Here is a 12,836-nt window from a genome sequence, read left to right on the forward strand (position 1 = left end):
AGCCACAGAGTTGGAAAGTACCTACCTAATACATTTCTATAACTACAAACTACATTCCTTTCATAGCAAACTAATCTTTAGCTACCATTAAATACTGAATTCTAGACTTATAATATTATCGTTAAAACCAGTCACATCAATAAAATTGTTACATACAAAAAAATATAGATAAAAACCTTAAATAAATATAGGTACATTATGCTTCAAAATGATCTTTTTGCCCCCCCCCCCTTTTTTTTAAAAAAAAAAAAACATCCATAGCAAATATTTCACATTTGAAAATATTTATAACTTAAGATTGGTAACACTACAAAATAAACTACACAAAAAAAAATTGAGATAAAAGTTTTAGAAATAATTGAACACTTAAAATTCACGTGACACAGATTATGACAATGAAACACAAAATATTCTTAGAAAAAAAAAAAAACAACAAACAACTTGTTGATATAAAAACGACTCGATATCAAAGAGTGAATTGAAGAGGGAAAAAAAATCCCAATAAAAACCGATAAATCACAAAACAAGCAAATATTTTATAATAAAAGTGAATTTTTAAAAAATCCAGTGACAAAAATCACATTTAGAAAAACACCCCGAAAATATATGACCCAGCCTCAGGAAATGATGTTATGTCAGGTAGACCTAAATGCAGGTCTTTGAATCTCTAGTCTAAAAATAACAATCTTTGGGTGAAGTTTCGTTAAGAATAGATAAATTGTCTTAGGGTGAAAAAAAAAGGCCAACATGTCATATTTAATAATAAAAATAATGAACTGCACTTGCTGTGTACTCTATCTTACCATGAAAATGTTGCTGCTTGAAGCTCGAAGGAATGAGAGTGGTTTCACAGAGTTGGAACGTTTCTAGAAAAAGACACATAAGAGCTCTTTCCTAGAGTAGCAAGAGGATTTCCATTGAATGTCTTATGAAGGGATCGAGTCGGGGTATGAAACTTTAATTTGACAGAGAGATAAGCTGGTCGGCATGTGACACGTGTTCAAACACACATTTCTCACCACTTAAAATTTAGATTAACTTCTTTAGTCTACACTTTATCCAGACATTACACTGATTTTAGGCTGTGGGTTCAACAAACCTAATAATAACTGATTGGGAATGGGGGTCACAATTCTTTATTTTTTTTTAATGTGATCTTAAAATTGTAACATATAATTTTCTTAAAATTTTCATGCCAACTATTTCTTGTAAAGCGTCATTGATCACGTTGTGTTAAATTTTACAATTTTAACGTGTTCAATGAAGCTTTACAAGAAATAGTTGGCATGGAAATTTGAAGAAAATTAAATTTTACAATTTTAAGAGAACATAAAAAAAAACAAAACAACAAAAAGAATTGTGACCCCCATTCTCAATCAGTTATTAGGTTTTGTTTCACTTCTTAATTCCTTATAAATTTATATTCTTTTAATTTTTTTCTTGATAGAATTAACAAAAAACTTTGGCCCAACTGTCCTATTTCTGGTTGTAAATTCAGTCTTCCCTAACTAGACCATGCTGACATAACACCATGCAGAGGTGACGAGTCACATTTGTGCCAGGATAAGACAATAGAATCAAATGTGATAAACAATTCCAGATTACGAACCTCTCCGACTCTCTGTACCCAGTAGGATTTGTCCAGGTTGTGAGGGTCTACCACTCCAGTCTCCTCTGCCGTCTTGCTGAGACCAGAACGAATCTAGCATGAAGTATAAAAAAAAAAAAAAAACCCAAATCAATACGAAATTATCACTCAATGGAGGATTTTCAACATTTTGACCAATAAAATCTGTTTTGTAAACTAGATGACCCACGCCTAAGTCTCGCTAATAACGGTTTAAAAGTCTTGGATAAAAAGAGAAAATAGCCCAAAATAAACACACAATTCTTACACAATAGAAAAATAAAAACATTTTGAAAAAAGAAACAAACAAAAAAATACACAAAAAAATCCAAAAAAGTTAATTGTTTGAAATTCATTGACAGGTTAAAAATAGCACAGATGCTTCCAAGAGGATAAACTTACGAAAATCAAATATTTGAGTCAACATCATATTTAGCAAATGGTAAGTGCAAACATTCAGTTATACAAGAATTACGATAGCTTAGTCAGCATTTTAAATGGCTTCTAATTCTAGTTTATGATCCAAAACAGTTTAAGTGAACGTTATAAAAAGGTCACACAGTGCACACAATATTCAAACATAACGTGCGACAGGACATTATAATGATGGATTTTGGTTGACATTGAAAATGTCGTGTTGATTAAATTCAGTCTGAATTTGAGTCAAGTGAAATGAAGCATTTGCACAACAGAACAAAGTGATGAAAAATTGTTAAACAGTCAAAAAAAAACCCCCAAAATAACAATACAAAAAAAAAAAAAAAAAAAAAGCGCAGCAAATAAAGAGATTAGTAACTGTGATGAGACTCAAGCTTCTGGATAAGATACAGTAGCATCCCAGTTCCTAATTCCTAATCTTTTTCAGACAGCATTGGAAACAACTATCAAATTCTGTCAAATTGTTTTGTTTTTTTTTGGTTGGTCCCTTTTTGGGAGTGAAATCGGCCCTGTCACCTCGAAGGGTTAAAGCTCATAATTGCTCATTGGGGAAAAAGACCTAGGAGTATTTATTGACAGGAAACTAAACTTCAAGAAGCAAATTCAAGATGTTCAATCTAAGGCTGGTAGAACACTCGGAAAAGTGAAAAGAAATTTCAAGAATCTGAAACCAAAACACATGACTACCATCTACAAGACTATTGTTAGATCAAAGCTGGAATATGCCAACTGCATATGGTATCCGAAGTTTGAGGGAGACAAAGACTGTTTGGAAAGAGTGCAAAGGAGAGCAACAAAACTTATCACACACCTGAAAGACAAAACCTACTGTGAGAGCCCGAAAGAATTAAATCTCTCGACCTTAGACTACAGGAGAAGAAGAGGAGATATGATCCAAACATATAAAATAGTAAGGGGAATAGACGGGGTAGAGGTAGGATTTCTTAAACCAAACAAGAACATTCAGACACGAGGAAACAGCAAGAAACTGGAAAAAGAAGTTTTAAGACAAATGAAAGAAGGAACTTTTTTTCAGCTAGAATTGTTAATAACTGGAAGAAACTGCAAGAAACCACATTATCAGCAAAAAATTTGAATAAATTCAAAGCAGAATTGGAGATGAGTAACATCCTAGGAAACAAGTACAGTTATAAGAATGGGTCCAATCATTAATAGATGAGGAGGAGCGAAGGAGACTACACCAAGTCTAAAAGCTCTATACAGAGGTATCCAGGTATTATATCAAAGCTACATAATTATGTGCATGCAAGTTCTAAATCAACAAATCCCCCTATGGAGGGAATGCCTCCTTTTTATTTTCCCCCTTCTTTTTTAGTCCTTCACAGACATGAGGCCCATGAAGCTGGAATATATCCCACACTACGGTAGTGAAACAAGACAATAACAATTGCTCGCCACCCTTTAGGATGAGGATGTTAGTCTATCGCAAAGTACTTTCCACCAAATCTAACAGACCCAGCTACCCAATCAATGATGGGTGAACAAGGGGGTCCGGAAAAATCTCAACTTCACCCGGGATCAAACTTGGTCCCTTTGCATAATGTGAAGCTCGACCAACTGGACTTTCATTACCCCCTCCCCCCACCCTGCTCTTATAATTTGTATATATCTGTATTAGTAGTAGCAGGTAGTAGCAAACACTTTTATGCAGCAACAATGAGTGCGTGAAAGATAAATGTATAACCACACCAGGTCTATTTGTAAAAAAATAAAGTAGACAAGACCACTCGAGACCATCGACAGATTTACCTCACTAAAATCACTCTCAGACGGGACAGTAGAGCATTTCTCTATATCCATTATTTTCTGGAGGACAATTGCATACAATGATATTGATAAAAAGATAGGAAAAAAAACAAACATGCATTATCTTTTCATTTATATGGCCAAAATAAAAAACCAAAAAAAAAACCGCACAATCAAAAACAATTCATTTCTTCTGCATGCCATTTTAACAAAGTTTCCATCTCACTAAACTTATAATATTAGTATTGATGGGTCCCTTTTGTATAAACATTTCTGACATTTGCTGTATCATAACTCATTCAAATTCAATCTCTGTTGAGTACCCCCCCCCCCCCCCCCCCAACCCCACCCCCTGAAAAAAAAAAACAGCATATAAACAAAACACAAAAATCAATCTACCATTAAAAATAAAACATTAAAAAAATCAAACCCCCCCCCCAAAAAAAATAAAATAAAAAATTCTATGCATTTTTGAACAATTAGATGTAGAGATGTAATCTAATCTACCCATTGTTCGTCCCCAGCCACCAGCCTTCAACCCCCCCCCCCCCCCCCCTCTCCTTTTTCACAAAAAATCCATCTATTTCCAATCTTGCATCAAAACACTTTCTTTGTCTTCTCACCAATTTCTCCGGGTCCTTATAGTGTTCAGCCTTTTCCAGGAGCTGCTTGTAGGAGTTGGAGTCCAGCTGGGACCGGAGAGATTCCACCAGTTGGTCTTTGCCTTGGATCTGCATCTCCAGGCTTTGCCGGGTGGAAATCTCCCGGTCCAGCTCACTTCGCAGACGGATGTTGTCCTTCTGGAGGGTGCTCAGCTGGTTGGAAAAAAGAAAACTTTTGATTTGATTCCCTTTCCAACACATTTTGGGTTATCTAATAGAGAGTATCTGTTTGCCTGTCAAGAGGAGGGTTGAGTTTAAGATGCCCTGTATAATTTTCAAACATATTCTGGACTGTAAAAGTAATGAACAAAAATGAATATACAACAGATTCAAAAAAAAAAAAAAAAAAAGAACAAAATACCAAACCAAGAAAGTTTCAGGCTCAAAAACCCTTCTTCAGCCAACAACAAAAACAATGAAAACATAGATACATGACTTAAAAAACCCAGGTAGATGGCAGAGAAAAAATAATAAAAGACGTGCTTACTTTTTCTCGGCCGTCTATCAGGGTTGTTAAATAATGTATTAATGTTTCAACTCATTTTCTGTTGTTGGCTGAAGAAGGGTTTTGAGCCAAAAAACGTTGTGTGTTTAGCATTTTGTTATTTTTATTATTATTATTTATTTTTTTTGAAGCTGTTCTATTCATTTTTGTTTATTACAATGACTTTTGGCTACAGACTGACCTGTTGGTTCAACTGGTGAATACTTTCTATATTGGATTTGAGACGGTGGTGTAAGTCCTCAATTGTCGCCACTTTGGTCTTCAGATCAGCGTCCTTATCTAACCTGAAATAGAAAAAAAAAAGATATCATTTATTCTATTTTTCATGGAACGAATTCTAATAGTTCTGAGAAAATTGAATCCATTTCATAATTCTACAGCCTGCAATGAAAAAAGACAGACAACCAGATTTCCACTTCATAAACTAAATAACAATGTGAAATTGAATGTAAGCTTAATTTAATAAACGAAAACAGATACTATGGATGTTTCGGTTTCCCCTTTATCAACAAAACAGGATGAATGAACCACTACAGACGAATAAATTATTATTAATTACATAATTGTAATTACATTAACTAAAAAAAAACAACCCCAAAACTTGGAGCATTTATATAGTGCAATATCAACTAAACATGCTCAAAGCGCTTTACAAAAGGTCCCAAGCCAACAGAACCACTTAACATGTGGGACAAGACAGGATGCCTGTTACACGATATCACAATTTTTCTTTAGGATAAAGACAATGCTGTTATTAGCGAGGTACTTATTTTATACCAGAGTATGGTGAAAGAGTGTGAGTAAAGCATCTTTTATATGAACTCAAATATGCACTGCTTAGAGTAGGACTCAAATCCTGGATTGTCATACAGCAAGACCGCATAGTCACACAGCTATAAACAGACTTCATTTCAGCAACACACAGAAAAAAATCTGTAAATCTTTTTACCAAAAATCTAAACTAAGAAAGAAAAAGAAATATAATGAAAAAAAAAAAATATCAACACAAAACTTTGTTTTCAAATTGATCTCATGTTGTTTAACTCATTCAATCCTAGAGTTTTTTTGCTACTTTTCAAAATTGGAAAAAATGTATTAAAAATGAGCATGTGCATATAGATAGTTCTATTCAACTATCATTAATATGTAAAAACTAAAAACATTAGCTTTGATAATACGCCTATAATGTGTCATAAAAATGTAATCAATAGGCATGAGGTAAAAGTAACCCGGGTAAACTACGGATATAGTCGGTGTTAGGGCTGTGTGAGTTAAAGTCAATACTACTGGGACCCCCCCCCCCCCAACCCCCGTCTCTCTCTCCCTCTTGAGCTCCCACTTCAGCCCAACTTACTCGTGTTCCTCGAGCCGACTCTTGAGTTGATTCAGAACGACTTGCTGATGGGCTGAATGGGATTGGAGAGCCTGGGGAAGGATTTGGGTTTTTTAAACATTTCACAGTCACGCATGGGATTTGAAAATCATAACCTCAACTAGAAAAAGCTATCTATGTATCATCATCATCAACTTCATCCTCGTCCTCCTCCAGTTTATCATCATTATCATCTTCATCCTCCTGCTTATCATCATCATCATCATTATCATGGTCATTATCAACTTTATCCTCCTCCTCCTCCTTCCCCTCCTCAACATCATCATCTCCATTACTATTATTATTATTATTATTATTATTATTATTATTATTAGTCCTGTTTTCAAAAATAATATTCAAGCGCTTAAGCAACCAAATGAAGGAAAAAGGTTTGAACAAGTTCCTGATTCACTGACACAAAAACTAGTTCTCATCAATAAATCCAAACTCACCCGAAGTTTTTCTCCTTCAATCGTTTTGTCTTCCAATTCTGTCCTCGTCTTACTGTAATTCTTCTGGAGTTTGGCCACTTGCTCCAACAAAGTTCTGGCAACAAAGTAAACATTTTCCATTTTGAGTAATAGATAATACAAGTAATGAAAATGTTATCGATACAAATAACAGTTCAACTCATCAGCTAACAACAGAGAATACTCTCAAATACTCAGACCATCAAACAAGTTGTGACAAATATAGACAAGAAACCTATCATACCATAAAACTATACACAACTGTCCAGAAACTAAACATTTTCCAGTAATAAATAATTAATGAAAATACAAATTCTATAAATACCGACAATTTGCTTCATACAACACGCTATCAATACTTGTGAAGACCCTGTGGGCTGTGCTGTTTTAAAATCTTTTTACAAGTGGAAAAAAAAAGAAAATTAAAAATCAAAGCATGAATACACACACAAAGTGCATAGAATCTGCCTTGACTGGGTTCAAACCGCAGACCTTCTAATTACAATCAGGAGGTCTGAGGTTCGACCCCCAGTCGAGGCAGACTGATTTTTTTCCTTGTATTCTTCTTTCTGCTTTGTCTGACTATTTAAGAGACAGTTTTCAGATATTTATCTTACACCAGTGCCTGCTCCCTATACTAATCTGTTGTTTTCATTGTCTATGGCATTGTAACTACCACACAAGTCAAAGTGATACAAAGCTGCTAGAAGCTGTGGACTGTAAAAAATACCCAAAACACAGAATCTTTCAGGCTCAAAACCCTTCTTCAGCCAATAACAAAAACATAATTTCAACATAATTCTACCATCGATCTGGTTTGTAAGTGACGTATTAATGTTTTTATTGTTTTGGTTCTTGGCTGAAAAAGGGTTTTGAGCCCTAAACATTCCCAAGTTTGGTATTTTGTTCTCTTTTGAAACTCTTATATTCAGGGTTGCCAATTCAGGAGGCAAAAGTTTATTGAACTTTTACACAAACGCATAGATTGACCCCTTCCTCAGTGCTTAACTCTAGTAAAAAGACTGTATGTACTTTTTTCCGTTTAGCAGGTGATTTGAAAATATATTGAGAGTTTAAAACATACTGAATTCCGTAAATATATGGAAAATTGGCAACCTTGTATTTTCATTTTTGTTTCTTACTTTTTATCTCATACACACCACTTTTATAAAAATAATTACGCAACGAGTCCTACATTGATAAAATAATACAACTTACAGGTGTGAAATATGTAGTTGGTGACGACAAGAAAAGCAATGAAAGCTGACAACTGTTCCATTTGAAAACACCACAGAGAAGTCTGCTCTAGTTTAATCTGATAATCCGGTTTACTCGAGGAAACCTCCTAATCTACCTAGGGTGGTAACTTTATGGGATTAAGGGATTAGTGAAGCCGCAATGACTGGAAGAACAATCATATGAGATGAATCTAGGCAAAACGTTATTTTCAGTGTTTGTGTGTGTGTAAAAGAGAGCAAGAGAGAGAGAGAGAGAGTCATAGATAGAGAGAGAGAGAGAGGGAGAGAGAGAGACAGAAACAGGGAGAGAGAGAGAGAGAGAGAGAGAGAGAGAGAGAGAGAGAGAGAGAGAGAGAGAGAGAGAGAGAGAGAGAGAGAGAGAGAAAGAGAGAGGAATAGAGTGACATAGATAGAGACAGGGGTAGAGAGAAAGACAGAAACAGGGAGAGAGAGACAGAAACAAGGAGAGAGAGAGAGAGAAAGAGAGAGGAATAGAGTGACATAGATAGAGACAGGGGTAGAGAGAAAGACAGAAACAGGGAGAGAGAGACAGAAACAAGGAGAGAGAGAGAGAAAGAGAGAGGAATAGAGTGACATAGATAGAGACAGGGGTAGAGAGAAAGACAGAAAGATAAAGAGACACACAGAGAGAGAGAGAGAGAGAGAGAGAGAGACAACATGCACACACACACAGTGGGGCAGAGGCAGAGAGAAATAGAGAGGAGGGAGGGGGGGGGGGGGGGGGGAGAGGAGGGCGGCATTCAATACTTACTCTTTTTCTGAGGTCAGCGCCATGATTGATTTGCTTTGCTCCCTGAAAATATTTGAAAACAAATTTAATCTTAGTTTTGATACAAGTTTCAATATGAATTGTTGTTGGTGTTGTTGTTGTTATTGCCATTATTGCTATCATTGTTGATGTTAGTGAATCTAATCCAGAGACCTTTAAGCTTGTGCTTGTCGGTTCTATTTGACCACTAGCTGTGTACACGACTTTAAATCACCTAACACTAATCTAAAAAAAATAAACCCATAAAAACTTGCCAAAAGCATGAGCATTTATGTAGCCCATTCTCCACTAAATGTGCTCAAAGCACTTTATAAGGGGTTCCAAGCCAACACCAACACTTAAAATGTAGGACGATGCCTGAAGTCTGTTAGGTAATATTACATTTTTTTTCCGGACAGAGACAACGCTGCAAACAGCCAAGTACTCATTCTACACTTGTAGAGAATGTGGGTAAAGAGCCTTTTCCAAGGACTCAATTATATGCTGCTTAGAATGGGACTTGAATCCTGGACCTTCTGATCCAAAGTCAAGTATCATACCTATAGTACTACTAGACCACACATCCACCCCTCTCTCACTTCCCGCTCCATCTCCATTGTTGAGGCAATGATTACACAAATATTTCCCACAGAGAATTAATTTTATTCTCACAACAGACTTTTAATCATTATGAGAACCCTGTGGTCCATGCGATTTTCAAATATTTGTTAAAAACAAAATGAAATTAAAATAATAAATAAATAAAAGCATGAATGCAAACATCATTTAAAAAATAAATCAACTTAACTTACCGAATTTTGTTGCCCAGTTTCTCGTTTGCCATTCTGAAAGTCAAAATACAATTATTTAACTTTAAAATTAAAAACAAAAACAGGTACTAAACAAATTTACAAAGATATTCTTTTAACAATAAATAATAAACTAATAAAAAGGCAAGGGGCCAACAGTATTTTGTAAATAAAACGATATCAAAGAACAGTCACTCTCAATTAGAATCAACTTTGGTCAATTTTAAGAATATTTTCAGGGAAATTAACGAAACAATTTCAACACTAAGACAGTTAACATTAAAAATTAAGACAGTTAACATTAAAAAAACACAAAAAGAAAAAAAGATTAAGAACCCCAAAATACAATTAATTTCTTTACAAACTTTGAATCTTAGATAAAATCTTTATTGAAGTTGGATGATATTGAGTCTCATAGTATTTCTATTTGCCTTTCTAGGGCGTGTATTATTAAAAAAATGGTTTTCTTATACACATCCTTCCCATCTAAATATTGACTCAGGATTAAATTAAAAACTAAATAATACACAAATTATCCGATGGTAAACGCCACGGTTAAAGTCAGCTTATAAATATTTCCAAAACAAAATTCTGATTCGTGTAAATTCATTTCTTAACTTGATAGAAGGTGGGAAGAACATGTCTTCATTGAGGTAAACTTTTTGACTTTTTTGACCTGTACATCAAACGTTTCACTTAATTTTTCCATATCATGTTCCATAATAGAGAAAAAAAAAAAAAAAAAAGAAATTTCATGTTCCAAAAAGAAAATTCATATTTTATCAATGAAGAATGATGGAATAGCTCTTAATTCAATTAATGTCCAATTTCATGAGATCGAATCAAGTCAAAAAATGGCAGGAAAATCAAATCCCAGTTCAAGATCCATCCTGTTACTTAAAATTAAAACGCACCCAAATCCTTGACTGTGTCGAAATCAAAGAAAACCTAACAACTCAAATAGCTGAGACCACTTCTTTATCCCTTTCAATTTATTCTTAAAAATTTTTCTTGTACAATTTTCTAACATTTGTGAATTTTGGACATACTGGTTGTCAACCCTGTATATCAACATGCAGGTCTGATAACTGTACGAATTCATGGGCTTGAATTAATATTGTTGTAATGGACAATATTTTTTCAGCTGGTTTGAGAGTATTTTCATTACAACGAGCCCATAAAAAATTAGGGTTATCAGACCTGCAAATACGTACATACATCGCTGTATATGATAATATGCAATAGTTTGCTATGGAGCACCAAGACTGAAAACAATCAAAATTCAGGCATTTAGAAACTTTTGTATATGGGTTAGAGTGATATTAAAATGCCATGTATTATCATCATTATTCCGCGTTATGGTTGAAGCAATCAAAAACCTGATTGTCTCCCTTTTCTCCTCAAGCCCAGACAGATGTCTCCACCACCGAGTGCAAAAAATGTCACTTCTCTTTCACCGTCTTCGTTGAAGCTTACCGGCCCACTGCCCATCCCCTCGTACAAAACCTCTTCCACCATTACACAACCTGTCATTCCATGGCCTGCCCTTACATCATAACCACGACCACCATAACCACTACCACCACAAGCACCAATACTACCACCACCACCACTATCACCAAAAATACCACCCCCAATACCATAACTACCACCACCACCACCAAAATTACCACTACCATCACCACCACCACAAGCACCAACACTACCACCACCACCACCAATATCACCAAAAACACCAACCCCAAGACCATAACCACCACCACCACTACCGTCACCAATATCCACATATCCATCAAAACCACCATCACTAACCCTAAATTCGTCTCTACCATCGGGACAATAATAACCGTTACCACCAAACCCATCTCCGCTAACAGAGAAACCGATATCACCACTCCCACCAAAACTGCAACCATCTGCGTTGACCGAAAACCCATCATTCCCACTAACATCGACACGATAATCAGTGACTACCACACACTTTTGTTCCTGCACCCAAGTGTTGACATTGTGAACGACCAGTTCACTCTCACGATGCAGACGATCTCCGTTTGCCCTTGACTCTTCCAGAGCCACTCTCAGTCCAGAAATCTCCTCTGTGGCACTTCGGTAATTCTGCTTGGTCAGTTCTAACTCACTGGTCAGTTTATGGACCTAAAACCAAAGGTAAAAATATTGTCAATGTTATAGAAAATTCAAACTACCCTACAATAATAATAATAATAATAATAATAATAATAATAATAATAATAATAATAATAATAATAGTAATAATAATAATAATAATAATAATAATATAATAATAATAATAATAATAATAATAATAATAGTAATAATAATAATAATAATAATAATAATAATAATAATAATAATAATAATAATAATAATAATAATAATAATAATAATAATAATAATAATAATATCTTTTTACGTCATAATGTTCCAATACTATTATCATATTTTGTTGTTGTTAAATTGAATTCGTATCACTTTTCCATCAAACTTGTCTTTCTGTAATATGTTTTGTTTTATATCACTGTAAAGCGCTTAGAGCCTTGACAATGGGGTAAAGCGCTATATAAATGCCATTTATTATTATTATTAATAATAATAATAATAATAATAATAATAATAATAATAATAATAATAATAATATTAATTTTTTTAAAAGGATTAATTATTTGAAGAAAAAACCCCCAAACAAACCCAAAAAACAACCAAATGGCTTCTCACCTCATCATTAACAGCCTTGTATTTCTCTTGTAAAGAACTGAGTTCTACTTTGACCACCACGTTTTCTTCCTCCTTCGAGGAGAGTTCCTGCAGAGAGTGTTTCTGCTTCTCCTGGCTGGAGACCAGGTCTACCTGTAGACTAGTGTAGCGTTCTTCAAAATGTTGAAGCTGGGGGAGAGGTGGGGGGGGGGGGTGGGGGTGGGGGGTAAAAATTGCAAGGCGTCAGTATTTACACTGGGAAAAATGTCTTTGTAAATACAAAGTAATAATCAACAAAAATGAATATAACAGCTTTGAAAGAGAACAAAATACCAAACACGGAGAATTTCAAGATCTGTTTATTCACAGACACACAGACATGCTAAGTATTTCTCTGCTGTGTGTCTGGATTATAGGCCATGTATCCATGTTGTTATTGTTTTTGGTATAGGTGAAGAAGCCCAAAA

At 34.8% G+C, this 12,836-nt stretch overlaps 1 protein-coding gene across 24 annotated transcripts in view; it reads right to left on the minus strand.

The window, feature by feature from the left end:
- LOC144977366 (uncharacterized) overlaps nucleotides 1-12,836 on the minus strand; it is a 118,842-nt gene that overhangs the window by 7,643 nt on the left and 98,363 nt on the right. For 16 of the 24 annotated variants that reach the window (XM_078922504.1, XM_078922502.1, XM_078922511.1 and 13 more), the window contains 10 exons: nucleotides 12,391-12,558; nucleotides 11,639-11,811; nucleotides 9,661-9,693; nucleotides 8,852-8,893; nucleotides 6,824-6,917; nucleotides 6,354-6,424; nucleotides 5,181-5,283; nucleotides 4,456-4,647; nucleotides 3,836-3,892; nucleotides 1,610-1,702 (listed from right to left, as the gene is read on the minus strand). In XM_078922504.1, the coding sequence (XP_078778630.1) occupies nucleotides 1,610-1,702; nucleotides 3,836-3,892; nucleotides 4,456-4,647; nucleotides 5,181-5,283; nucleotides 6,354-6,424; nucleotides 6,824-6,917; nucleotides 8,852-8,893; nucleotides 9,661-9,693; nucleotides 11,639-11,811; nucleotides 12,391-12,558 (1,026 nt within the window). The remainder of the gene's footprint in view (nucleotides 1-1,609; nucleotides 1,703-3,835; nucleotides 3,893-4,455; nucleotides 4,648-5,180; nucleotides 5,284-6,353; nucleotides 6,425-6,823; nucleotides 6,918-8,851; nucleotides 8,894-9,660; nucleotides 9,694-11,638; nucleotides 11,812-12,390; nucleotides 12,559-12,836) is intronic. The other 8 variants (XM_078922514.1, XM_078922509.1, XM_078922512.1 and 5 more) reach the window with 1 other exon arrangement.

This window comes from Berghia stephanieae, chromosome 7 (genome assembly GCF_034508935.2).
Source record: "Berghia stephanieae isolate SIO BIC M18660-M18661 chromosome 7, UCSD_Bste_1.3, whole genome shotgun sequence".
In the NCBI taxonomy this organism is placed as follows: Eukaryota; Metazoa; Mollusca; class Gastropoda; order Nudibranchia; family Aeolidiidae; genus Berghia; species Berghia stephanieae.